The 27,440-nt window shown below is 39.3% G+C and overlaps 1 protein-coding gene across 1 annotated transcript; it reads right to left on the reverse strand.

Annotated features, from left to right (window-relative positions):
- Nucleotides 1-3,686: 3,686 nt before the first annotated feature.
- On the reverse strand, nt 3,687-5,358 carry Ndn (necdin, MAGE family member). Its single transcript, XM_075952748.1, has one exon. The coding sequence runs from the start codon at nt 5,225-5,227 to the stop codon at nt 4,247-4,249; it is 981 nt and encodes a 326-aa protein (XP_075808863.1). The 5' UTR covers nt 5,228-5,358; the 3' UTR covers nt 3,687-4,246.
- Between the last annotated feature and the right edge of the window lie 22,082 nt (nt 5,359-27,440).

A 27,440-nucleotide genomic window follows, 5' to 3' on the forward strand; every position in this document is an offset into this window, starting at 1 on the left:
ACGCAGCGAGATGCTCCTGTCAAACGCACCGTTCCCAGCCTTGCTTTCAAGCTGTTAATAGCCTTTCATACAGTCCGTACAAGTTTACACAGCAGTTATTGCGGGAAATGTGAATTGTGTACATATGTCTGCAAGCCTCTATCCTCATACTCTGGCATATTTTTCTGCCGAAGGTGATTCTGGCTACTTACGTGCATTTTGCAATCTAGTGAATGCGTTCTGACAACAGCACAACGATCGTTCTCTTCATTCCTGAATCTTTCACTCCCAGCGTTTCCTCTTCTGAACACTGGCTGCATAAGATGCACCACAAAGAGTTGGGGAGATAACATGTAGCATATGTCCAACGATAAAAGGGCATATGTATGCTGATTTTTAATTACCTAGTAATGGGAATGCACATCCATTCACTTTTATTATATCTAATTGCTTAGTGTATAATACATGCTTTTATCTATTAGTTTGATTTTTTTTTATTTTCTCACTTGATATGTTATTCTTACAGCACTGATCTATTTTTTTTCTTTTATTCTTAAATTAAAATTATTTTAATGTGTTTTAACTGAAAAAGAATTCCATCATTCCCTTCCCAATTTTCCTCCCCTCAGCTCGACCCAGCTACTTGTGTTCTTGAAGCATTCCCCAGCAAGTCGTTGTTAATTTGGACTACTCATCCTTTAAAAAATCCTGGAACTATTAGAAGCCGATTCACATTTTTTTTTCTTTCAAGAACCGGCTCTTGAACCCGCTTGCAATATTCTCTGCATTCATTTCTTTTCTTCTTTTCTCTCTCTGTTTCAGGCTAGTTGAATACATTCGCTGTTTTTGCTTTTTTCTTTCCTGTACGAAGGTACTGATCTAGTCGAATGTTTTGAGTGTTCAGGTCTTTTGCGGATATATAATATGACTTTCTGTTTTGCGTTTTTCCATAAGATTCCTGATTGTGAGTGTGAATGCGTCTGTGCACCTTCATCAGTTTCGTGTGCTCTTTCTCGAGCTTGCTTCCTTCTTTTTTTAATTGCATAGCCCTGTGCGATTGTGCTAGTCCTTGTTTGGTCATATTCTGTTCTATTGTAAACGCGCAGAAGCCTGTTTGTTTTCTAATGAGAGAGAGGAGTGGGGTGGACCAGGGTGGGAGGAGGGGTGGGGAGGAACTGGGAGGGTCAGGGGGCAAACTGTGATCAGGATACATTATATAAGTAAATGTCTATTTTTGCTAAAAGGAAAAAAAAAGAAAAGAATGCTGTTTATCGAGAAAAAGAAAAGTATTTATGAAGAATATCCGTGTGCCAGACCCATAGTAAATGGGCTTCAGTTACACGATAGGCAACGAAATAGGACTTTTTACACTCGAGTGTGACAAAATGTACTTAATATTTATAAAATCATGTGTTTAAACATCAATGCTGCAAACAACCCCAGGAAGTGGTGTTCAGAGTTGGTCAGGCAATAAGAAAGAACTGAAAAAAAAAAAAACAGGACATGTAGGCAAGACGTGACTTTACTGGTTAATTTAAAATATCCTTTTCAAATTTAATTATGACAGAGCTGAAAACCATATATCTCCTCCGAGTGTCCTTAAACTAGGCATTTTAATTTATATTAAAGCTCCACAGGCTCTTTCTACCTCATATGACTTTAAAAATAAAATCAATTAATGTGAAATAACAAGAAATAGTAACCTGAAATAGATGAGAGGAGCTGAAGGGAAGGAACAGGAGGGATGGAATGATGTAACTATTTTAATTAAAACATTAAAATAAAATACTTTCATTGAGGTGACAATTAAAAAAAAGCCAAATAAAAAAGTAGAATGCCAAAGTAAAATCAAAGCTACTGTAAGGACATTAAAAGAGTCAGGGAATCTCTCCCGGCTAGAGCAGGTGAGAATCCCATTGATGGCCTCTGAGACCGAGCTTCTGCTGTTTCCTGACTGGTCTCGCTCCGCATCTTAAAGGCTTTTCCAAAAGAATGGGAAAACTTCCCTATCTTTTAATTTACAATCCGGTATGGAAACGTAAGAAAATCATCAAGTGTTTCCTCCCTGTGTTCCGAGGCTGCTGCAGCTCGGAACCGGGTATTGTGAATTAAACACTCCATTTCTGCAAAGCTTCCTCCTCGATGGCTAGCTGTCTCCAAGACAACACAGTTGGAGAGGAGGCCTGCCCTTCTGCCTGCCTGTAATCAGCTTCTTGCTTCTCTGCAAAGGTTTGGCTAGGATGACGTTGTCAGTAACCTTGTATCTGTATATCTCTTTATCAATGCTCTTACGGCAGAAAAACCCGTAAAATTTGAATTATGTATGGTAACTAACATAACTCTTCATGAAGAAATACACTGAAAGCCAGGCCATCCATACGAGGGTTACTGCCGATGTCGCCTCACTCTCTGCTCTCAGTTCTGTGAAAGACCACAGGGGACAACTAAATGGAATAGATTCAGTTTGATCATACATGGGTTTATATGCATTTTCATTCCCTGCACCCTCGGCTAGATAATGCCACAAAGTGCTGGCAGGTCTGCACTCCAACACACTGATTGTAACTCTTTCATGTGAATAGGACTGTGTTTGCTTTTAAGTATGCTGTGGCAGGTGTCTTTCCTCATCACCATCTCCAGAAATGCTTCTAACTCTGGCTAGGTGCCTTTTCCCTGTTGGGTGTCTAAAGGATGCCCGACTTTATTACAGCCTCTTCTCTCCCTCTTTCTCCCCAGACCAATGCTTCCTAATGATTTCTCCCCAGTGTTGGCTGTTTACAGGGACTCTCATCCCATTTTACCCTCTCATCACCGGCTGTCCACCGCAACGGACAGGCTGCTGAGCCACAGATATGGCTGTGTCACTATAGGGAACTTCCTGAACCCAGCTACTCCTCTGTTTCCTACCTGTCATGGCTTCTGTGGATACCACTGTCGGAAAAGCTTCCTTCATATTTCATCCCCCCACCCCAGAAAGATTATGCTTCAGGCCTTATTTTCCAGCCTGAGCAGGATAAGGATTTGATTAGGTTGCCCACTCTTTCTGAAACGAAGTTACTTCATTTATACACCTAGCAGCCCATTTTCCTGCAAAGGACTCTTTGAATTAATAGAAAAAAAAAATCAAACCCTTAGTGTAAGCAGCAGGGAGGCCAGGGTGCTCATGTGAGCGGTGGCTGTAGGGAGGTAAGAGACAAGACTCAGGATAACCTCGGAGTTTTAGGAGAGTTCATTACCAACACTCTTCGCGTATTTCTTCTTCTGTGCAGATGCAGTAGCTCCCTTATCGATGGTGGGAGGATGAAATAAAGGATAAAATGTGCATGAAGGGTTTAGTAACACTGTTTCCTTCTGTTAAGGGCCCACCAGAAACTATGTAAAAAAGAAAACCACCAGAAATGGGGCATTTACTCCATAATACCTGTTCTTATTCCCATGTGATGTGACAGGGGACTTTTCTTTGATTATTACACCCTTTATGTGTCAAAGTCGTTGAAGTGTCACCAGCTCCTTTAAGAAAAATAAAGCTGTAAACTTGAGTGGTCGTGTGGAGTGGTTTTCCACGCCGTTAGAGGAACACTGCATTTGTTCCTGCTGTATACGCGAGTATCTTCCTCATTCCCACCCATTCCCACCCATTCCCATTCGCCTTTCAACAAACCAAATGCCCACCCCCCCTCCCCCAAAGAAATTATTTCACGAGAATCTTTAATGCTCACTTCAAAGTTTATTTATGGGGGGGGATGTACACATGTTTCGTAAAGTGTGCTAAGTGCTTACACTGAAAACTTTCCAGTTCAAATCAGTCCATTTCACATGGATGCTTCCCCATGTCAGTGGAGGGCATGGGGAGACGGGCCTTGACTTCTCCCTTGGTCAGGTCTGTGTTGCTGCTGAGTCCATTTTACTCTCCAGGTCCTTTTTTTTTTAATGTGGATACAGATCATCAGTCCCAATCAAAGAACAAGGTACACAATGTATTTCACAGGTTTAGCACAGCACATCTCTTATGCAAAAACTGAAGAAAGCGCAAAAGTGAAAACACCCACTTGCTTACTTCTAAACACACATGCATAAATCCTAAACACTACTCAAGAGTGCACAAATGAATTCACTGCATTAAGAGGTACAAAAGCACTGCACGCAAAACTTAAAAGTTACACATGAAATACTGCACTGTGAATGGGGGGAATACTCTAACGACCCAGTCCCACCCTTAAGACACCCCTGTATGGGTCAGAAGCTAGCAAAGTGCTGGGGGACCTTCCTAATCCTCAGAGACACTTCTGCGGGGGAAGTGGGCAGCGAGGCTAGCCAGCCGCAGAGCCCTGGCCTGCTCCAGAGCCTCTCTGTAGCGGGAAGGCCAAGCCCGGGGATCTTTCTTGAAGACCCTGGCCAGGAACTCCATAATCTGCATCTTCGTGATTTCACGGTTGGCTCTGGATCCCCAGAAGAACTCGTACTCGGGAGGCTCGATGTGGGGAACACGCTGGTACTTCAGGTAGTTCTGCTGGACGAACTCCTCGGTGATAATCTTTCTCACATCGCCGAAGGTGGAGTGCTTCTTCCAGGGCCTCAGACCCAGGATGCGCAGCACGTTCCAGACCGCGCCCTCTCTGGCCCCGCGGCCCTTCACGTAGATGAGGCTCAGGATCATGAGCAGGAGGCCTGTCATGGGCATACGGTTGTTCAGCGCCACTCTGTCCAGTTCCTCTGGGCTGAGTGCTTTGACCAGGGCAAACTCCATGGTGTGGAGATTGGTCAGCCTCAGGTGCAGCCCAAACACTCTGGCAAGGATGAGACTGGTGCGTCTGAGGATGCTTCTGCACCATTTCTTGTAGCTGCCCATGACATCTTTCACCATATCTGGGAACCAGAGGACCATACGCTTCTGGTCCTTGACCAACACGTACCACATCAGCTCGTGCGCCTTCTGCACCAGTTGGGCCGGAGCGGGCGGTGGTGGCATCTGCCGGGCCGGACTCTGGGGCTGGTGGGCGCGGCCCTCCTCTATGGCCTGCTGCAGGATCTTAGGGTCAATATCTTCGATCCGTTCTTCTTGCGGCGGCAAGGCTTGCGGGGCTGCCACAGGGCCTTCAGGAGCGCTTGGGGGCCCTGCGAGGGTCTCATCCGGAGACGCGGGAGGAGGGACCCCCACCGGAACCGCAGGGCTGCCGTGCACTTCGGAGTTGGCGGCGGCCTCGGCTGCAAAGTTAGGGTCGCTCAGGTCCTTACTTTGTTCCGACATCTCTGCGCTGTCTGATCAGAGCAGGACCGCTGCGACTTGGAGCTCTCGGCACCAGCTCTCCTGCCGTGGACACTAGCAGAGGAAGTGCGCGTTACTGAGCGCTCTGCCTTCCGCAGCAGCGGCCGGGCGGGGCGGACACGGCACTGCGCATGCGTGTAGGGAAGCCAGAAGGCTGGTAGGGCTGGATAGGAGCAAGGAAGCAAAGCCCAACCACTGGGGTCTGAGGGAGGATGCTTCTGAAGTAAGGGAAAAGATTTACAGGTCTCCTGTTTGGGGGGGCCACAGATAGATGAGGATGGGGAGTTAAAATAGAAAGATGTCGCTGAGATGGTGAAGTCATGATAGGACACACTGAATTTGTGGAAAACCAAGTTAAGGGTGAAGGCCGTGGAGTTTCTCACAGACTCTAACTGGGGGAGACTGAGTCTTGAACTTGGGTTTTCTACAAAAGAATGAGAGAGGCAGTAAGTAGGTTTCGGGAAAGTATATGTATTGCGAGGATGATGTGATACCTATGATTGCAATGTTGAGAAATGAATTCAGAGAAATATTTACCAAATCTGAGTGCATATCAAGAAAAAGGAAGAATGTAAAATGTGGTTCCAGACACTGGGGATCAATCCATGTGGAATGTGAAGGTTTTGGACATATTCGATTTATACAGCATAATTGATGTGGGTTTAAAATTTTAATTGGGACAGGGATGAGTTCAATCCATGGGTGAGATCATTTGTAGTTCAAGTGTGAGGACCTCAATTCAAATCCCCCAAATTCACATATAAAGGTAGTAGCATAGTCTATGTTTGTAAACCCTGCTCTGAACAGTGGAATCAGGAGCATCACAGGGATTTACCAGAGGCCAGCCTAGGCTTAGGTTCAGTGAGAGACTCTGTCTTAAGGAAAAGGGTAGAGAGTGATGGAGCAGGGATACACAGCACCCTTCTCTGAAACTGACACAAATAGCAGTCTTTTCTCTGCACACAAGCACAATACGCAGCAACCAAATCTGTATAATTAACATGTTCATCATCGCAAACTTAAGTACTCTTCCAATTACTTTTCTATATCTTGTGTCAGAAGGGACAATTCTTCTCCTCCATGTTCTTTTTGCAGCATTTGGTAATCAACTCTCCCTCATTTCCACAGATGTGGGAGACCAGAAAGCATTTGTTTATGCATAGCCCTTTTCACTTCACTCAATGCCAGCAAGTTTATACATGTTGTCATAACTAATAAGCATTCTATTGTACATGAAGCATCAAATTAGGGAAGATGGTATATATATATACCATATATATATATATACACACACATATATATATATATGTGTGTGTGTGTTAATACATGTGTATATACTTGTATATGTGTATATATATATATATACACACACACACACACACAAAACATTTTTATGCATTCACCCATCACTGGATGTGTGGTGAGTTGATTTACCATTGTTTTAACATCTGTAGATTTTGCTTGCCACATCTATTGGATCACTTTGATTTTATTTAACATTTCCCTTAGGATTCTAGGGGAAAATGATTATCATATTTATTAACACAACTTTTTATGCTAGTATATTTTTTTATGTTTCCCCTGTGCCCTTCTTCCTTTGACTACGGTTGCTACATCCTCTGAGTTTATAGGAAATATTCTACTTCTCTCTGTATGTTGTCAATAAAAGACTAGTTCAATGTTGGGAGAACAACTAAGTGCTTCTCAATATCTTTTAAATGCAGGTTCTATTGATAAGCTGTAACAGTCTCTCTTAAATGAGGTGAAACATATTGGTGGCTATTTCTAAAGTAGAATAAAAAATTAGATTGAGAATAGTACAAATAAAATTGATAATCCCTCAACCTACCTTATGTACAATGGCTACTGTTGAAGTTTCCAAAACCAGAAGTCCTTAGATTTGATCATCCTCCTTACTCTGAAATAATGGGGCTCCTTAGTCTTTATTTGTATATGCACAATAATGTGCATGAAATCAAATCTAACCGTGAGATAAATTTGTTTTCTATTCACCTTACATATGTAGTCAGAAGGCTACATTATGAGATAGTGTTAGTTGAGATCGAATCCACCTTATCTGAAGTGGTATTTTTCACTTGTGATGTCCTGTGCATCCTAGAAATATTTCAGATGGAGTAGTATTTGTGATTTCAAGTCTTTGGGTCAAGAGTGCTCAAGTTTACTTATTCTCATTTCTTAGCTTTGTTTTCCCCCAAGTAGATTGATTTTGAAAAGTTTTCTGAGATGAATCCCTATGATTATATACATGTTGTATTTAGCATCTTGGGCTTAATGGATTCATGAAATCAGTCAGTAGTAGAGGGAGCAACATTTTTAAAGTGGTTTCTTGTTGAGGTAGGATATCAGCTATGTGAACAGAGAACTACTTTGGCTTCAGTAACTTACGGTGCTGAGCAGTATATTTGAGTTTCTACCTGGACCTCAGTCTGATGAAGTTGTTAACATAGTAGCAGACATCACTTCTACACAAGCTTATATGACACATTCCTACTGATAAGAAAGTTGCTTTGTGATGAACCACGCAGTCAGTAGAGTAGAACCACAATGAGAGATGGGGTTTCAGGAGTTTCAAGCCACAGAATTGATGTTGATCTGGAAATGAGCCCAGTGTGAACTGTGGTGATGATTTCCATCAGAGCTCAGAAGCACCCCTACAGGTGCGATTTCATCTACTCAAGTATAACCTTCTGAGAAGGATCAGTCTACTACCAAAAAGAAAAGAGGAAGAACCTATAAGATAACCTTTAAGCAGAGAACATAACTATTATAAAAGCTTGGGAACTGACAGCTACATAATACATTACTTACATCTATAGAGAGTGGCAGATATTACAAACAATAGTGAAAATGGAAGTCACATTAGGGAAGAAGAAGAATCCAATATCTGGGTGGTGTCCATGAATACTCGAACCCAAGGGAGATATTTGGGCTGGAGTTCCAAAGATATCTAAGATGTTTTTACTAAGTGTCTAAGTTAGGCTGGCTGGACATCTTTACAGTGGCTTAATGTGGCACAGGAAATAGGTTACAGGACCTGAGTCTTAGAAGTAAAAGCAGGAAACTTACACTAATGGCTCCTAGAAAAGATCCAGGAAGAAATTCATTAAGACTATGGAGACATTATGTCTTCAGATCTTTGGAAAGGACAGGTTCTCCAGTGGGTTGCCTCAGATTGTAATATGAAACAGATTATACAGCTGTGGGATAAGCTGTTCTTGGAAGACTCCTCAGAAGAGGACGGTCCTGGCACTGGCTTCCATAGAGAGCTGAGGAAGGGGGGTTCACCCTGGAACCTCCTGAGGATTCTACACATGTTCTTAGTGTGGTGCCCTTGGATGAAACATGATTTTTTTCCTGGCAGTTTCCCGTCTACATAGGCAGTGAACTTTCTCTTGAAGCCCCCAAATGGGCCCCACATGCCTTTTCAGGCCAAGAAACTGAAACAGAGAACTCATTTTAATACGTTAAGCAAATATTATTGAGCAATGTCTGCCGTAGTTTTTAAATTTGCATTTTTGAAAGGTAGCTCAGTTTTGCAAAGAGACTAGTGACATTGGGAGTAACTGGGTATCTACACCCAATTTTGATAGAAAAGACCACGAATCAAGCACAGAAGGTTGCATTCCATGATTGGAGGGAGGAGGAGAAGCCAGCGGCTAACCTGCCATCCTCTGGATCTTCCCTAGGGGCTTGGAACTCAAGCTTGTTGCTTTTGAGGGCAGCCACACTTATTCAAACTGGTCTGTCTAGTTCTGCCCACATCGACAACTCACCAACTGCAACACATAGAGTACAAGGGTCCAGAGTATATGCTACATAGTCACCTGCACAAAGAGTTAGGGCTGGAACTAGTGATAAGGAGGAAGAAGAGTGGGGCATTCTGAGAAGGCAAGAAATTTGACACTCCTTTTTATAACTATAGTTGGGGTATTTGTCTTGGACAAAATGCAGAAAGATGTAAAATGTATGGGGAGGATAAATGGCAAGGAAAAGCATAAATTAAAAATAAAGCAATAACATAATGATTATTTTAATGTGTACTGCCAATGATCTGCAGTTTTGCCATCTTTCCTGGGACAGAAGTAAAGATTGTTCATGAGGGATGCCAAAGAACAGGTAATCACTGGAGAAGTGAAACAAGGAACAACAGGAGGCTGTCTCAAAAGATGAGACAATGCTTATTTAGATAAGCATTGCTATGTTATCATGATATGTAGTACCATTTAGGAAATTCATGTAGGCAGAAGAGATAACATTTCTTGGGAATACAAAGTTGACACTCCTGGGATAAGCATGCATAGATTCAGGTATGATGGCATGCATCTGAATCTCATGGCTCCATAATGGAGTCAGGATGATCCCGAATTCAAAAACCATAGCTAAATAGTGAGGCATTGTCAATCTTTCTAACCCCCAAACACAAACTAAAAATCTGGAAAAATAATTATCATAAAAGTATCATGGTTGAAGTGAGAAATTCTGGAAGTAAAAATCATAAGCACTATCATTATTAAAGTTCCTAAGGTCAGATTCTTTACAGTGACTGGTCCCTGGAATAGACTGGGGATAATTTTTCCTGTGTTAGAATACACTGATTACCCTAAAAGTCCATATCTGCCCTTCCTAAAAAAAGAAGCAGGAAGGTATAAAATTTAAAATGAAACTTTTCTCACACTACAAAACCTCTTTTGGGCAGCCAGGTCCCCACTTGAAAACTACTGGGGAGGAAAAAAAAGGGAGCAGGAAGGAGAGAAAAAAACAGCTACGCCAACACTTGCAGGTAATTTAAGCCTCTTCCCAAACTAGCTCACTACATTCCTTCCTCAATCTACTTCAGGGCTCATGAAAACAGGATTCTTCATCTTAAGCCTATGTCTCTAAAACACATTATATGCACCAAGCTTTGGCTTCTGGTTTGAAAGGTATCACACGTTAGATTGCGTTTGCTCATATTTTTTTTTTTTTGAGAGCTCTTGTAAATGTCCTCAGGTCTGCTCGTTTTTAACTATCTCTTTTGTCAAGGTTTTGCCTGGTCTTCATGTCAGGTATTATTATAACCCTCACTTTGGTTTATGGAAACAGACTTATAGCTTTGAATTTCTTTAAGTTGTAAGTGGCATTTTTTAATCCTTCAGTGCCGAGAGATTACTCTTGCTGATGGTTTGTTTTGAAAGATGGAACTTTAAAAAATGTGACCTTGTAGGCACATTTAAATTATCTGTTTATTGCTGATACTTTTATGGTTTTTAGAAGATCAGTCCATGTCGTGCAAGTTGTCAAAATTATGTGTATAGACCTTTTGAAATATTTCCTCTTGTATATACCCTTTACAACCAATTTATCTATACCAAATACATTTTGGTTTCCACGTTTGTACTAGAAATATACAGATACAAACTCAACAAATAATCCTCAAGAGAACCCCCTTTCTCTTTTTCTCTAATTATGCCTTTTTCTCTAATTATGCCCTAAATGTTGGGACTTCTTGTTACCATGCCATACCTCCCTATCTAGTCTCTTGTTTTATGCTGAGCAGTTTTGCCACTCAGGGTTTGACATTTACAATCTGTACTACTGAGATCTGAGTGTGTTCCTTCAGTCCACTACACCTTTCCTATTTTCTATAGTAGTACACTTAGTGACATGGTTCCATCTACCTTAAGCCCAATGATCCCTTTCCTCTGTGTTCCTTCCTCACAAATAACCTGGGACTGTCCACTTAGTTACCTACAAATAAGTGAGAATAACATAAATTCAACTTTATTTTTGGTGTGTGAATGTTGTGTATGCATGTATATACACTGTGTGTGTGTGTGTGTGTGTGTGTGTGTGTTCCCTTGTCCATGTGGAGGCCAGAGGTCTACCTCAGGTGTCTTCCTCAGTGGTTTTCCATGTTGTTTTTTTTCAAATGGGACCTTTTACTAATCCTGGAACTTTCCAATTCAGCTAGATTGATTGGCCTGCAGGTTCCAGAGATTATCCTGTTCTTCCTAGGGCTGGATTTAAAAACATTCACCACTTTACCCAGATATACCTGAGTGAAGGAAGTTGTATCTCAGATTCTCATGCTTGACAGGCATCTTCTCAGTTCTCACTGAGACATATTTAGCCCTTACCGTTTTACTTCAGGTTAATTAATATATAATTCTCACCTGCCTTGTAAAACATGTCACTCCTGAACCCTCAATTTGACATTGATAGTCATTGCTCCTTCTCAACTGCATGGCCACAGTATGCCCTTCAAACACTTGTTCATTTAAAAACCTGTACTTGTTCTCCACACTCAACCTACTATGTTTCTGTATGATGCATCCACAATGAACCTACTATGTGCCTGTATGTATCATATATTAATTTATTAAAATTGTTATGACCAATTTCTACAGAGTGAGTGGCTTTCAAATACAGAAGTTTAATTACCATGGGTCTGGCAGCCGGGAGTCTGAAATAATGTGTTAAAATTATCATATGCCCAACAAAAGCTTTAGTCATGATTACCTTTTCAATTCTCTTTGGTTTCATCTCCTTATTTTGTTTTATGATATTATTTTGTTTATTCCAGACTCGTCTTAGATTTGTAATTCTACTTCCTCAGTCTCCAGGGTGCTAGAATTATAGGTATGGGCTGCAGGTCCATCTCCCTCACCTCTCTAAGAATAAACGGCTCTTGATATTTTCCAGCCTATGGCAGTATGACTTCTGTGTCTCTTAGTTCTCACATGTCCATCGCGCCCTTATTCCCTTTCTTTGATCTTCACTGTCTTACTAAGGGCATCACTTAGTAGGGCATCTCAACTCTCAAGAGGGAATATATTCTTTGACTCAGCAGTACTAGGTTCATCTTTAAGAGTTTGTAGATAATTAATATAGACAGTACTTCTCCACTAATCAATTAATACCAAGCTTTCAGGAACTCATTTTTTTTTGTATAAGTATATGCATCAGTCATGAAATCAGTCAGGGCCCTACTTTCACTGTGGGCATCCGACTTTTCAGTTTGCATAAAGACTGTATTTGCTTGCTAACAAGGATTTCCAAACATTAGTTTTTGTAAAGACATAGTCGTATGAACTATGTAAACTGATATTTTACTCATGATCTTACCTGGCTCCTTTGCTCTTAATGTACCACCTAGTGACTTGTAGACTCCTCTGGGATTTTTTTTTTTTATGTGTTATCGCACATAATCTGCTTTGGCTCCCATTGGTTGAGCTGAAAATTCTGGTGTTAGTCACAGTTAGGAAACATTATAGGAGCTAAATGGCCCAATCACCATAAGATTTTCTTTCCCTGTGGTGTTAGCAGCACTTTGCGGGTTCTATTCTATCGGCACTTCTGACTTTCTACACATTTGGAATTTGGCATGAATTGTGAGGCTCAATAATTGACTAGAATGACCCACTGGGTTAACAGAAGCAACATATCTGTTTTCAGTCATCTCAAAAGGACATTCACATGCTGAGCTCTGTGGGAGTGCAGGGCTTCCACAAGCTCTCCATCTCAACAGGCAAGATCCCGCAGTCTGAGCACCCATTTGTTCGTCAATACAGAAGATTCACTTTGGTGCAGTTTTCAGAGATCTTATGATGTAGCTACGGCTGCTTTGAACACTTGGTGAGATGATTGAGGACCCCCTACCAGGCAACTGAAATTACCATAGTGGTAATAATATTCTTGATTCTTAGTTATCCACTGATTCCTAAATTATGGTGTCAGTGCAGTAAGGACACACGGGTCAGTAAAAAAAAAATATTGCAGGTAATTTTGAAATCAGACAAAATGCCAAACAAATTCTTATGTAGCGTCTACCCTTTTATCAAACACTTGATTAATCTTCACCCTTTCTGGTGATAAAATTTTGATGTCTATTGTAACTCCTCTTAATGTTTCTCTTAATTGTAACTCTTAACTTAAATGTTTCTGTTGCAGGAAGAGCTGGAATGATGACACCAACCATTGAGGAGAGTGACTTAGAGTCCTGGGCATCGCCTCAGGGCACTGATATGCTGCTCATTCATTTTGCAACAAGAAGAAGAAAGCGCTGCTTCTGTCAGATATGTACCCTTGGATATTTCTGCCTCCCACACCTTGATTAACCTACACTTTTCCTTAGACAAAGTATCACATCTTACTTTGCACTGTTTTATTAAGTTTCTACTGATGATTCCCACATATTGAAAGTGCATAATTTGACTGTTCTTGACATGTGTATCCATGTATCCATTACCACTATATAATGAATACACCCATTACCTCCTCTCTTCATGCCCTTTTGTAATTGCTCGCCTACGCACCCACACTCCCGCCTCCTGAGTTTAGCTGTGATTTGATTTCTGACGCAGTACAGTAGTCTGCAATTTCCGCAATTTTAATAAATGAAATTTCTTTTCTAATCCTTTTCTCTGACATCTTTCGCCTTAATAGTTTTTGAAATTCTTCCAGTTTAGGGTATGTCTAGAGTTTATTATCTTGCTGATTGGTGTTATTACTGTGACCAAGTTCCCTGACAGAAACAATTTATGGTGGCAGCAGTTCGTTTTTGAATCATGGTTTCAGAATGCCTCAGTTTACCATGATGGAGAAGGAAGGGCTTACTGTGGCAGGGACATGTGATTGGAACTACTTGAATAGCAGATGACTTAGAATCAGATAGAAACTGGAAGCAAGGAGTGGGATCCAACATTAGAGCGTCACCACCATCATGAACTTGTAGCTGCAGCACTTACCTGCACAAAGCTTACAAAAACCATAGATGAAAGTTGGGTATATATAAAAGCTGGGAAGAGACAGGAAGTCTCAGGAGTGGTGGGGCAAGAGAGACGTCAGTGTGGCTAGATATGATCACAATAGACTGTAGGCAAGTATGAAACTGTCAAAACAAAACAAAAACAATAATAGAAAAGTACAGCCCCTGGTGGCCTCCTTTGACCAGCTGAATCCCATCTCAACAAAGCCTCCACAGCCTACCAAAACATGAATTCATGAGAATTTTCGGTGTGAAGTAATGATGATATTATACGAACATACTGAGATTTATTTATCATTTCCTTGTTGATAATATCTAGATTTTCAATTTGGCACTCTGATAGCTACATTCAATGTGATTGTTATTGTAAAAAAAATTATTGACTCGTGCCATCATGCTTCTTACTAGAATTTAGATGGCTGGATCATGAAGCAGGTGATTATTTTCTTTTAAAAGTTAAATAGATGTTTTTTCAATATATATATATATATACATATATATATGTATATATATATATATATATACAGTATATGATAGAACAAGGTCCACCATGTCTCATATCTGTAGTAATCTTGGAGATGGTGTTTTAAATTTTTACTTATTTTCATATACACATGACAGCGCCTTGTAGTTTTAGTTCTATGTACCTAATGATTAACGATCCTGGATGCTTTCTTTTCTTGTGCTATCTATATGCTATCTTTGATAGTTAAACAGATATCACCTTAACACACACTCTCTCTCTCTTTGCTATGTAGTTGTGGTTCGAGGTCAGCTACAAATCACTTTCCTCACCCTTTCTATCGCTGTCTATATAATATGTATGTAAGTTTATATGTGATCTATATTTGTTTATGCTTTTGTATGTGTTTGTGTATATGTGAATGTATGCATCTATCTATATCTATCTATCTATCTATCTATCTATCTATCTATCTATCTATCTATCATCTATCTATCTATCTATCTATCTATCTATCTATCTATCTATCTAATCTTTCAGCTATCTATCTATATGTGTGTGTATGCATGTAGGAATGCTTGTGGTTATGTATGTATGTATGTGCTTCCCTTCATATATTTCTCAGAAACTGCCCACGCTTTAAGGTTCTGAATGTTCTCTCCCTAAAGAACCTCTTTGAATATTTCCTATAAGGCAGATGTTCTAGTAATACATTTCTTAGTTTGTCCTGTGACTGCAAATTGTGCGTGTGTGTGTGTATGTGTGTGTGTGTGTGTGCATGGGCACATGTGTTCTATTGGTAACCAGAGAAGAATATTTATTGACTTCTCTCAGAATGTCTTACTCCTTGGAGATAGGGCTTCTAACCAAACGTGAAGCTTACTGTTTCAGCTATGCCCGTTAGCCACTGAGCACTCAAGATCAGCTTTTCTTCACAGTCTAACCTGGTTAGAGGCAACTGTGGACTTGTCAAACTTTTTACATGGATGCTATGGATTCAAACTCAGGTCCTCACACATGCGCAGCAAGCATTCTTAATCATTGAACCATCTCTGCAGCCCTGCACGTTTTGGGTTTTAGTTTTGTTAGAGCATTTCTGTGGATATGGGGTTCTGGGTTAATTTCTCAATGCATCACTTCTCCTGCTTGCCACAGCCTGTCCCTTTCTGGAGTTCGCTTTCTTCAACAGTTATTTCATGGCAGATGACGGTCTCTACCTCTGTCTTCTGAATGTTTGTGCTTCTCTGCCTTTTTTTTCCTTTTTTTTTTTTTTTTTTTTGGTTTTTCGAGACAGGGTTTCTCTGTGGCTTTGGAGCCTGTCCTGGAACTAGCTCTGTAGACCAGGCTGGTCTCGAACTCACAGAGATCTGCCTGCCTCTGCCTCCCAAGTGCTGGGATTAAAGGAAGGTCTCTGTGTGTGTCATATTACTGACCCCATGCTTCAGACTTTGAGAATCACAGAATCATGCTCTGTGGTACTATACCTAAGTTCCTCCCATCTTTTCCACAAATAGTCTTCTTTATTTTCTTGGTTTTTTTAAATTCCTTTTATTTTTGGGATTAGTATAGTTACATAATTTCCACCTTTCCTTACACCTCTCCAAACCCTTCTATATACCATTCATTGGTCCTTTAAAATTTGTGGCCTCTCTTTTTACTTTTTTTCTTTTTTTGTGTTTTTTTTTTTGACAGGGTTTCTCTGTAGCTTTGGTGTCTGTCCTGGAACTAGCTCTTATAGACCAGGTTGGTCTCGAAGTCACAGAGATCCACCTGCCTCTGCCTCCCAAGTGCTGGGATTAAAGGAAGGTCTCTGTGTGTGTCATATTACTGACCCCATGCTTCAGACTTTGAGAATCACAGAATCATGCTCTGTGGTACTATACCTAAGTTCCTCCCATCTTTTCCACAAATAGTCTTCTTTATTTTCTTGGTTTTTTTAAATTCCTTTTATTTTTGGGATTAGTATAGTTACATAATTTCCACCTTTCCTTACACCTCTCCAAACCCTTCTATATACCATTCATTGGTCCTTTAAAATTTGTGGCCTCTCTTTTTACTTTTTTTCTTTTTTTGTGTTTTTTTTTTTTGACAGGGTTTCTCTGTAGCTTTGGTGTCTGTCCTGGAACTAGCTCTTATAGACCAGGTTGGTCTCGAAGTCACAGAGATCCACCTGCTTCTGCCTCCCAAGTGCTGGGATTAAAGGCATGTGCCACCACCGCGTGGCACCTCTCTTTTTATTACACATTGTTTTCTCAATTTTTGGTTGACTATGCTTACATGTAGACTTTTGGACTTTATCCTGTTTGTTGTTCTTTAAACTTGCTGTACTCCTAATATGTTTGCTTATTTATTTTTAATTTTTTGGTCATAATTAAAGTATTTTTTTCAATTCATTCTGTTTAATATTCCTGTGTTTCCAGTAATAATAGAAATTGCCAAACAATTCTGGAATATGTTGTGATATTTTATGATCATTTAATTTCTTAGCTTAGGGAACTTCTTCTTGCTTACTGCTCTACTTTGAGCCTTCCAAATACTCTGTAAGCCCGTATGTTGGAGACTTGGTCTACTGCTTGTAGAAATATTGTAAAGTGCTAGAGCATTTAGGAGGTGGGCCTATGGAAGGAATTAATGTCTTTGGGGACATGTCCTTGTAGATGATGTTGGCATTCCAGCCTCTTCCTTCCCCTTTGCTTTCTAGACATTATGAAGTGACCATTGTCCTCCAGCACATGCTTCTGCCATGAGGTGCTCCTCGCCACAGGCCTACCAACCACCAATCATAAACCAAAATTGCTGAACCTGTGAGCCAAAACATTATTTTCCTTACTTAGAGTATTTCATGAATTCTGTCAAAGTAGAAAGTTAACTAACATACCAGATTTCAAGTTTTCTACTTGCTTTTCCTTTTGTGAAATTAAGTCATGTTCAATCTACAGATGAGCTACGACATGGTCATCCTCTATTTTCATACATTGCTTTTAATGACCTGTGATTTCACCTCTTTCATATAGGTACATGTTTCTATTCATGTTGCCCTTCTGTTCTTGCAAGGGATTTTTATCAGAGCTCAGCATAATTTTCAATTATTTGAAATTGGTTGTCTGTTAATTAAGACATGTCTATCTCATTAGAGTCTGCTTCTAATAATTATGTGTAGCTTCATGTATTCATATTGGATCTCTTCGGCTTTGCAATTTTTTTTTCTGGAAAGTAGGGCATATTGTGTTGGATAATTGGGAGTGAGGCTAATTGACATTTTTCTGTGGTTTTATAATAAGATGAACAAGAGTTGAGCTTAATGATTACTAGCTGTGTTGATGTCAAGGGCTTCACATCTTTTTTTCTATCTTCACCCATCCATCCTGGTTCTTTTTGTCATCTCTAAAACCATCTTTAGAGTCTGCACCTTTTGGATCTTGTTTGTGTGCAGCTAAGATGGGCAATGAGGGATGGTGTCCTATAATCTTATTAATTCTCAGTCTTTTAGAGTACCTGATTTCTTGAGCTGTAAACTAGATATTTCTGACCTTTCCATTTTACTAGGTAAGAAAAAATGTAGTGAACCAGAATCACAGAAATGTCTTCATCCAGGGCTAAGCAAATTTTTGCTTATGTATTTTTTTTTGAATTGAGCATTGGTATGACCACTAGTTTGTCTTAATATTTAAAACCATTCCAAGGCCGGATGGTGGTGGCACATGCCTTTAATCCCAGCACTTGGAAGGCAGAGGCAGGCAGATCTCTGGGAGTTCGAGGCCAGCCTGGTCTACAAGAGCTAGTTCTGGGACAGGCACCAAAGCTACAGAGAAACACTGTCTCGAAAAACCAACAAACAAACAAACAAAAAACAAAACAAAAAACCAAAAAAACATTCCATTAGGTTTTGAGCAATAATTCCTAAAGACACAGTCTTGAATACTACAGTATCAGCTATCAAAATACTCAATGACTAAAACTCCTGAAGTCTAAAAGTAGAAAAAACAAGAAAATATATTCTAAAAATTTATAAGTTCTAAGTTTTTTTTCCATAAGATATCACACTAAGGTCCAGGTTGTCTTGGTCACTACATAACATAGGATGAACTTAATCTTAGGACAATTTTCATACTTCAATCAGCCAATAATTTCTAAAAACTTTTGTATGTGTTTATGTCTATATATGCATGCACATGTGTTATATATGTGTTCATACATGTTCATTTTGTGAATAAATATGTTATTGGGTGCATTGTATGTTTTGTACCTATGTGTGTGTGCTTGTAGGCCAGAGGCTGAGGTCTTTTGTCATTTTCTCAACCTTTCATATTGAGGAAGACTCCCACTGGAACTCAGATCTCACTGATTTAGCAGAGTTAGTCACCAAGTTCATGGTTAGCTGACTAGTCTTCTTGCTGTGAAGATTCCCCATCTCTGTTTATGGAATACAAGGACTACAGATAATTTTCCATTCCCACTCATATGTAAATGGGTGTTGGGGATCTGAAAGCTAATGGTTTTGTCTCAAACACTTTGTCCATTGAGCCACCTCCCCAATCCTAATTAAAAATATTAATTTACCTTTTTACAGACCAGAACCAAATAAAATGTCAATTTACCACAATGCACTGAGCATTGTAGTACCAGAAAAGATTATTTTTTGAAAGTGGGTTTATGTGAGAATTGTCTATGTGTTCCAGAGTACTACATATGCCACCTAATATCGTGTGAGAAGAAGTGTTAACAACAAGCAATTTTGGAAGAATAAACACTGAGGTTTATTAAAGACAGCGGCATAGCTTTAATAATTAAGTACACAAGCCATAAAGTTAGAACCAACTGTGTAATGAACGTTTTTATTTTAAAATCTGCCACGTAACTTAGGACTTCTAAATAGTGCCTATCCTGATAGCACACAATAGTAAGCTCAAGTTCACTCTTTCCTGCATCTTGTTGCCAAGTAACCACAACGCCCTTCATTAGCTGTACCTTGGAGACCATTTTACTAGTTCAATATCATTTTGGGTTTCATTGGCATTTATTTTTTTTCTAACAAGTGTGCATCTTCAAATAATTATTATTATTACAAATTCCACTTCCTCCCCTCCTCCTATTTCCCTCCCCCTCCTCCCATTCTCCCTCTCCCTCCCTCTCCAGTCCAAAGAGCAGTCAGGGTTCCCTGCACTGTAGGAAGTCCAAGGTCCAGCCCCCTCCATCTAGGTCTAGGAAGGTGGGCATCCAAACAGACTAGGTTCCCACAAAGCCAGTACATGGAGTAGAATCAAAACCCAGTACCATTGTCCTTGGCATCTCAGTCAGCCCTCCTTGTCAGCAACGTTCACAGAGTCCAGTTTGATCACATGCTCCATCAGTCCCAGTCCAGATGGCCCTGGTTATCTCCCATTAGATCGGCCCCACAGTCACAGTGGGTGGGCACACCCCTAGCGGCCCTGACTTCCTTGCTCATGTTCTCTCTCCTTCTGCTCCTCATTTGGACCTTGGTAGCTCAGTCCAGTGCTCCAATGTGGATCTCTGTCTTTATCTCCATCCATCTCCAGATGAAGGTTCTATGGTGATATGCAAGATATTCATCAGTGTGGCTATAGTATAGGGCCAGTTCAGGCGCCCTCTCCTCAGCTGCTCAAGGAACAAGCTGGGAACATCTCCTTGGACACCTAAGAACCCCTCTAGAGTCCAGTCCCTTGCCAACCCTCAAATGGCTCCCTTAATTAAGATATATACTTCCCTGCTCCCATATCCACTTCTCCTCCATCCCAACTGTCCCATTTCCCCCAAGCTCTCCCCAGCCTCTCCTTCTCACTTCTCTCTCCCCATCTCCCCTTTCCCCCGTCCCACTCCCACCCCCAAGCTCTCAATTTTTGCCTGGAAATATTGTCTACTTCCAATATCCAATATTTTGTCTTTAATTTCACTTCATTTCTATTAGTGTACTTTTATAAATCATTTTATTTATATATTCTATTATGTTTTTATATGTTGGATCTGCTATTAATAAATTCAACATTTCTTATTTCTTTTGGGGATGTCTGGGGAAGTAGTTTTTCTTCATTATCTATGAAGGAGATTTATTTAGTTATAGGTACAGGGTATTGAATTTCAATGCTGAAATTGTGAAATATTCCATGAATTATTTTCTTCTCAATATGCTTGACTATCCAACTGTTCTCTATTCCTTCATAAGCTTATAAATGTGTCTTTCCACATTTCTATCAAGCATGGTCCACTATCCCTTAATGAATAATGTTACTTGTTATTGTAAAGTTGAATATTAGAGTTTTGGCTCTCACTTCCCTTAGTGTGATATATTTGAAACATTGTTTTATAAGTCATTTCTTATTTGTATAGATTATTACAAGACTCTCTGATAAAATTATTTGATTTTTGAAACTGGGTTTTCTTTAGGAGATTATTTGTGAAGGCTGATTTTTTTTACTTTATAAATTTATATGTTGAGAATCTAACATCTAAACTAATATATCAGGAGTGGTTCATCGTAGATTATTATGACCTTTACAAAGAGCCTCTTCACTAGGATTAGTGAAGCTCTCAATAGAGAGCTTTCTGTCTCACTTCCTGTTTACCAAGAAATGAACAGCTGAGTGCCATTCTTTTAGAATCAAATATTAGATCTGAGAGCGTCTTGGGCTTGGATTCCCAATCTTCAGTATGAGCAGAAATAAATTTCCGTTACTCATTCATTACCTGATCTGTGATGTCTTGTTTACCATCCCAGCAAAAGAAAAAATACATTTACAATTCATTTCATCTCCTTGATCTTTATCAGAGGAATGCCTTGCAAATATTTTTGCTCATTTTTTCTCACTGTCATTTAAAAAAGAAATATGACAATTTTTTTTCTTGTACCTCTAATGTTTTCTATGATCATTGTTTTCAGTATCAACTTGATTGGATTGAGAAGTTTACTTCTGGGCATTTCTAGAGGGTTACTTAAGAGGAAGGCTTGTCTCCAGTGTACAGTGTACCACTCCATATGCTACGTAGTCCAGATGGAATAAAGGAAGAAAAGGGAGAAAACACAATGCAGATATTTTATCGCTGCTTCCTCCTACCTTAGGTGAGCTATTCTGCTCCCTTCTTGCCACCATGGACAGTAGCGTTCGGAGCTGCTGGAAGAATATTTCCCCACTTATGCTGCTATCTCGGGCAATTGTTCACAGATACTGAAATTGGACTTGCACACATGCCCAACGTATTCCTAACGATGTGAAGGACATATTAACTCAGCATGTTTACAATACATGTGCTGTCAAAACAAGTTTTCCGTTAGGCATATTGAAGTGGGATCCTGAGTCTTTCACTATTAGAAAAATCAATTTTATAGTGATCCTATTTCTATTCTGAATTATTTCTGATTTTCTATCTTTAAAAGTATTTATTTTCTTTCTTTTAAAGGGAAAAACAGTAATTTCTAATTAAAATAATTAAGACATCATAGAAATTCATAATAAAGATTACTCCAGTAAATTACATTATATCATCATCATCATCATCATAAATTACTATTTAATCACTGTGTATGTCTGGAATCTGTATGTGTGTAGTGTATGCATCTGTGTAGGAGGAGGTATTCCTCTCTATGACTTTTGATTCTATTTCTTTGAGACAGTGTTCCTCAGTGAACCTTGGACTAGGCTAGTAACTAGAAAACCTCTGCCATTTTCCTGTGTCACCCTGCTCAGCTAGAGTTACAGGCATGCCTCTGGCCGTTTCCAGCTTCCTTTACATTGTGGTTAGTATCTCAACTAGTTCTGCGTGACTCTACAGCCACTGTTCCAACACAATAGGTGTTCAGAATATTTTTATTTCTATTCGTATAAGCGTAGCTTAGGTTTATGTACTTTCTAACGATGTTGCTGTGAGCAAACTTGAATCTGACTTCAGTCCATTTAACTGTGTTTTTACCTCACTTCGAACTGAGGACATTTTCATCTCAATTTCTTCTGAATATTAAGGAATACTTGATACTGTAACATGTCAATGAAGGATCGATTCCTGAAATAATTTTTGTGAATTGCTATTCAAGATTTTTCTAATGTTTCCTTGTATAAACTGCTATGTATTTAAAGTTACTTATATAACTTTATATATGTTTTAAATATGCATTATGCATATTTCTAGAAAGGGAATTGCTGTGTTAAATAACATATTTTGCCACTTTGCCTTCATAGATAGTTTGGTGAGCCTGGAGGGTAGTGACCATCCTCCAATATGAATTTCACGGTGCACTCACTACGATTTTCTACTAACAACTAATGCTTTAAGGGCAAACACATTCAACGACCAGGAAAGTTGTTCGTCTTGAAATGGACAATGTCTTCCTGACCTATTTTTTCTCTTCAAATTACTTTGAAAGGGAATATAACTGTTCTGTACATGTCTTTTTTATTGCTAGGATAAGAAGAATAAGTATTCATTGACCACATTTGGGGCAAATATCTCACTTTAAGGATTGTTACCTGTTAATCTTATTGCTATTTCTGCAGAGAGGGAAAAAAAATCATGTATCAATTGAATCTGACAGTTTTATGATTGGTTTTACAGTTTTGTGTGTAGTTGACCCTTTCTACACTTCCATGTCAGAAATGCTATAGATTTAAACCAGTTATACACACCTTGAACAATATTTCTGTCATATGGATCATTATCTAAGGAAAGGACAGTTAGTGAGTAATGAGGTTGCCAGTGTAAGAAGAGATCAAAATGCTGCCACACAATATTTCCCAAGGAAAGGCCGTGAAGCAAAACAACATAATCCACTTGCCTTAATTCATTTCTTATAGTGTATGTGTTATTATGCAACTTGGGAAACTATGCAAAACAAAACGCTGTTATCATTCCATGGTACCTGAGCTGATAATATTGCTGTTTGGAAAATTCTTTTCTGCAATGTCTACTTAGTGTAGTGTACTGTACTGTAGTGCATATTTCTGTTTTTTTTTTCCCTCAGTGACTGCTCAGCATCCAGTGCAGATCCTGTATCCTGCATATTCTGTAAGAATATCTTTACAATGTAATTTCCAGGCTCTCCCTCTCACTTTCGCCAAGTCTCTACCTAGGGATAGATAGCAGAGTGATAAGGCCATGGTTTTAGCTCTCTGTGGAGAAATGATCTCGATCAACCTGTGGGTGTTCCTTTGGACCTCACACAATTCCCTCTAACTTTTCAATTCCAACGGTCCATGCCCAGCAGACCCCCAAAAAGAGCTCCTGCTTCTTTTTTTTTTTCTTTTCTAATTGAAAGGCTCACAGGACTGAATGGAGGCTCATTAACTATTTGTATGCCACAGAGGGACAAACGCTGAAATTCCTGACCCACAGAAAAGTGAAAACGGCCAACACGAATAACATTAAGGATTCTAGAAATGTATCTACCAGAAAGACAAAGGAACGAAGGAAAGGGAAGAAAATGAAGGGAGGGAATGCAAAGGGGAAAAGAGGAGGGGGACAACGACCAAGGCAGATAGGAAGATTTTTAGGTTAACCCACGTCTGTGTACTTTATCACTCTGGTCCAGATGCTGGACATGTTGCCCAGAACCCAAGATGCTCTCATTTTCCAGCAGAAAAATCTATAACTCCTGCTGGTTTTTTTTCTTTGAGATGATGTGGAGTCAGACACGTAACCTCAGTCACCTCTTTAAATCGAGCATACTGATTGAAACAACCACATGTGCTGCATAAAAAGATGAAAAGACGAAATGCCTGGCTCTGATTAAGTGATTAATGAACAGCACCCACTATTATCATTTCAAATTATTTGCAAGCAATGTGTAATATTATTATTCTAAATGAATATAATAGAAAACCCAGGTGATATTTACTTTCGGTGTTTTTGTTGTTACTTTTTCACGAGGAAAATTACCTACATTTTTCTGATAATGGTTTTTCTTTAAAATATATAATAACCTCAATTTTCTTTTTCCCTTTATCCTCGCAGCCTCTGCCTTGGTTTAGAATTTCATCATCTCTCATTTACGCAATTTCAGGAGCCTAGTAACCCGTCTCCCTGGCAACAGTTTCCACTCTACTCATCGCCTAAGGACTGATTTTCTCCCCTCTCCTCCCCTCCCTTCCCCTCCTATTCTTCTATCTTCTCAATCAAATGAATTTCAGTGCCACACATATAATACATGGAATAATATTGTTTGTGTGCCTGGCCAGATTTTTTGCATATGAATACACCTTTTTGAGTAGTTGAAATGATAGCTACATGTAATTTATATTCTGATTTTCACCTAACAGTAATTTTACAAGCACTTTCTAGGCTGCAAAGAAGCCCCACCAATTATTTTTCTCAGCAACATGAGGGTCTATCAGAGAAAAAGACCATCATTCAATTAATTATTGTATTGTATGGTTGAAATGAAGGCTGCCTCCAATTTTCCAAGGTTGTTTAAATTATGTTATTTTGGCCATCTCTGTGCATGGATATTTTCCTCAATTTTGACTAATTTCATCATAGAAAAAAAATTGCGCGGTGGTAATGTCCACGAGGCAAGGGTTGTAAATGTTTTTCGGTGCTTGATCACAATGCCAGCTGATTTCCACATGTGGTGACTCAATCTTGATGGGCCCTTGTGTATATCACATTGGTTTCCAAAGCCATAGGATTGCACTTTCCCTTTTAGCCTAGTTTCCCATCTAAGGAATGAAAAATTTCTTAATTTTACAGTTATGAATTGAAACCTTTGCTTTGGTTCAACGGTTAGCAAAGTTCAGATTACAAAAGTTTTCACTGTGTGTAAACATGTGTGCGGGCACGTCCTTGTACTGTATCTATTTGCTCTCCCTGACAACATTTCTTACAGTGAGCAGGAGCCTTGGATTTGCAGAGTAAAAGCACATGCAGTATTTCTTGCAATGCTTTTCTTTGTGTTTCTGATGTGTTATTTTTGATGAGGGAAGTAGCGTATTCTTTTTATTTCTCCCATTATTGGTTTGAATACCATGGACTATTCTCAGGTCCCTTAAATGTACTTTTCCTGTGAAAGCTCCCCTAATGACTTTGGTCCCATCAACGAAAGAATTAAAAAGTAGAAACAATAAGGTATGTTCACGAGTTGCAGGATCCTTTGTGGTGAAGCCACTCCCTCCAGTCTGCACAGAGTGAGGGGCCCACCAAAGGAAGAAAGTCTTTGTGTCTGCAGGACAAGTGGAGTAACCCCACTGGCCTAATCTAATCACTCTGAGGCTCCTGAAGAAGTGGAGGTACAGAGCAAGGGACAGCCTACCAGCAATGTGTACCACCTCTAGGTTCTATTTTCTCTTTCTTGTACCTTCTCTGTCTTGTATTATGTGTGTGTCATTGAAATTCATTTGATCAAGATGTAGAGCTATTGGAGGGGATGGGAAGGGATCGAAGAAAATAAGTCCTTAGGCGACGGTTAGACTAGAAATAGTTAAAAAGGAGACAGGCTATTGGGATCTTTTAAGTTTCACATAAGTTTACTGAGACAGGCCTATTGTAATTGGAGGTCTTCTAAGCGAATTAGATCATCCTCAATAGTGTGAATGCCTAGAGGACACAGGGTGCATTTTATTTATCTGTGTTTCTCTATCATTTATGTCTCAAAGAAAGCCATTTAAAATCTCTATTGAATGAAGGGACAGAACATTATGCTCTGGGGTACAGTGATTTCAGAAAGCAAATGACTGTGAGGATGCTGTTTCCAAATAAGTGCGGGGATTTATGTCCTTGAATGTGCTGTATGGCCCTCAGAACGGAATTCTAGTGAGAGAAAATTGCGGTGTTGGATGAACAAGCACCCAGAAATGCATTAGGTATAAGAGAATAAATTAGAGGAAATAAGCTTTGGGGAAATAGGTCCTACAAAGCATTGTCCCTTTCTGTATTATCTAGAAGTGGGCTGCATTCACGGTCCTAAAAAGATTGTCAATATGTGTGTTTTCTTTGACCAACAAGAATTCGAATCATGATTGTTAGTAAGATGCTCTTGCTTATAATGTACTTTTATCTTTATGTTGTATTTTGAGATGTTATTATACATGGTTTGAATTTATTTTTTTTATTTTGGACTTTTTATTACTAGCATATTAGAACACAAAATTTTAATCTACTTTATGAGATATTCATATATTTACGCAATGTTATGAGAAGTTCTACAGAAAACTCGATATGGCTGTACACACCTGCAATTGTTGTACTCAGCAGTCAGATGCAGGGTTGTGGAAACTGAGTTCAGGCTGGGCTACATGAAGTTTCTGCCCAACCCAGGATACAGAGAAGGATCTTGTCTCAAAAACAAAACGGCCAAAGACATAACACGGAGAATTTTTTTTTTTTTTTACTCTTTTAACTCCTTCCTGTGCTAGCACCTTCTAAATTCATAGAACAGGGTCACAAGAAGTATGTAACCTTTGACACACTGAAGATCTGATCCTTCTCCCTCTCTCCATTTCCTGCATTTCTTCCTTCTGCTGGACATATCTGATATAGCATTCTTTTTAAAAATCTGCTCTTTTTACTCTCACATAATCTTGTTCATCTTCCATGTGGTGACATACTGTTTGTAATTCTCTTCAATGGCAAAATAATCTACTTTTGTTGTTCATTTCATTCATGATTTGGATTTAAAGTATATTTGAAATTAGATATTTCATTATTTTTTAATTAAAATTCTTCTTCAAATATGTATTTTATAAATATTTTGACCTACCCAATGTGTAGCTTGTTCTTACACTCTCTTAATAGATACTTTAGTGAGGAAAATCACAGCAACAATAAAATTTTGTTGAATTCTAGCTTATCAAATTCTCTTTCATTTAACTTATTTCTTGGTGTGAGAACTGTTTTTCTATTTGTATATCCTGAACATAGTTTATTTTCCCCCAAATCTGTTTATTCATTTTCCATTTACATATGTGGTGTCTTTGAAGCACCCCCTGGATAAGGTCCGAATTAGAGTAATGCTCACCATTGATCTA

This window comes from Microtus pennsylvanicus, chromosome 18 (assembly GCF_037038515.1).
Source record: "Microtus pennsylvanicus isolate mMicPen1 chromosome 18, mMicPen1.hap1, whole genome shotgun sequence".
In the NCBI taxonomy this organism is placed as follows: Eukaryota; Metazoa; Chordata; class Mammalia; order Rodentia; family Cricetidae; genus Microtus; species Microtus pennsylvanicus.

What these genes read in the sequence shown, in the direction of transcription:
- Ndn (XM_075952748.1), bottom strand. Translation starts at nt 5,227, where the DNA reads ATGTCGGAACAAAGTAAGGACCTGAGCGACCCTAACTTTGCAGCCGAG.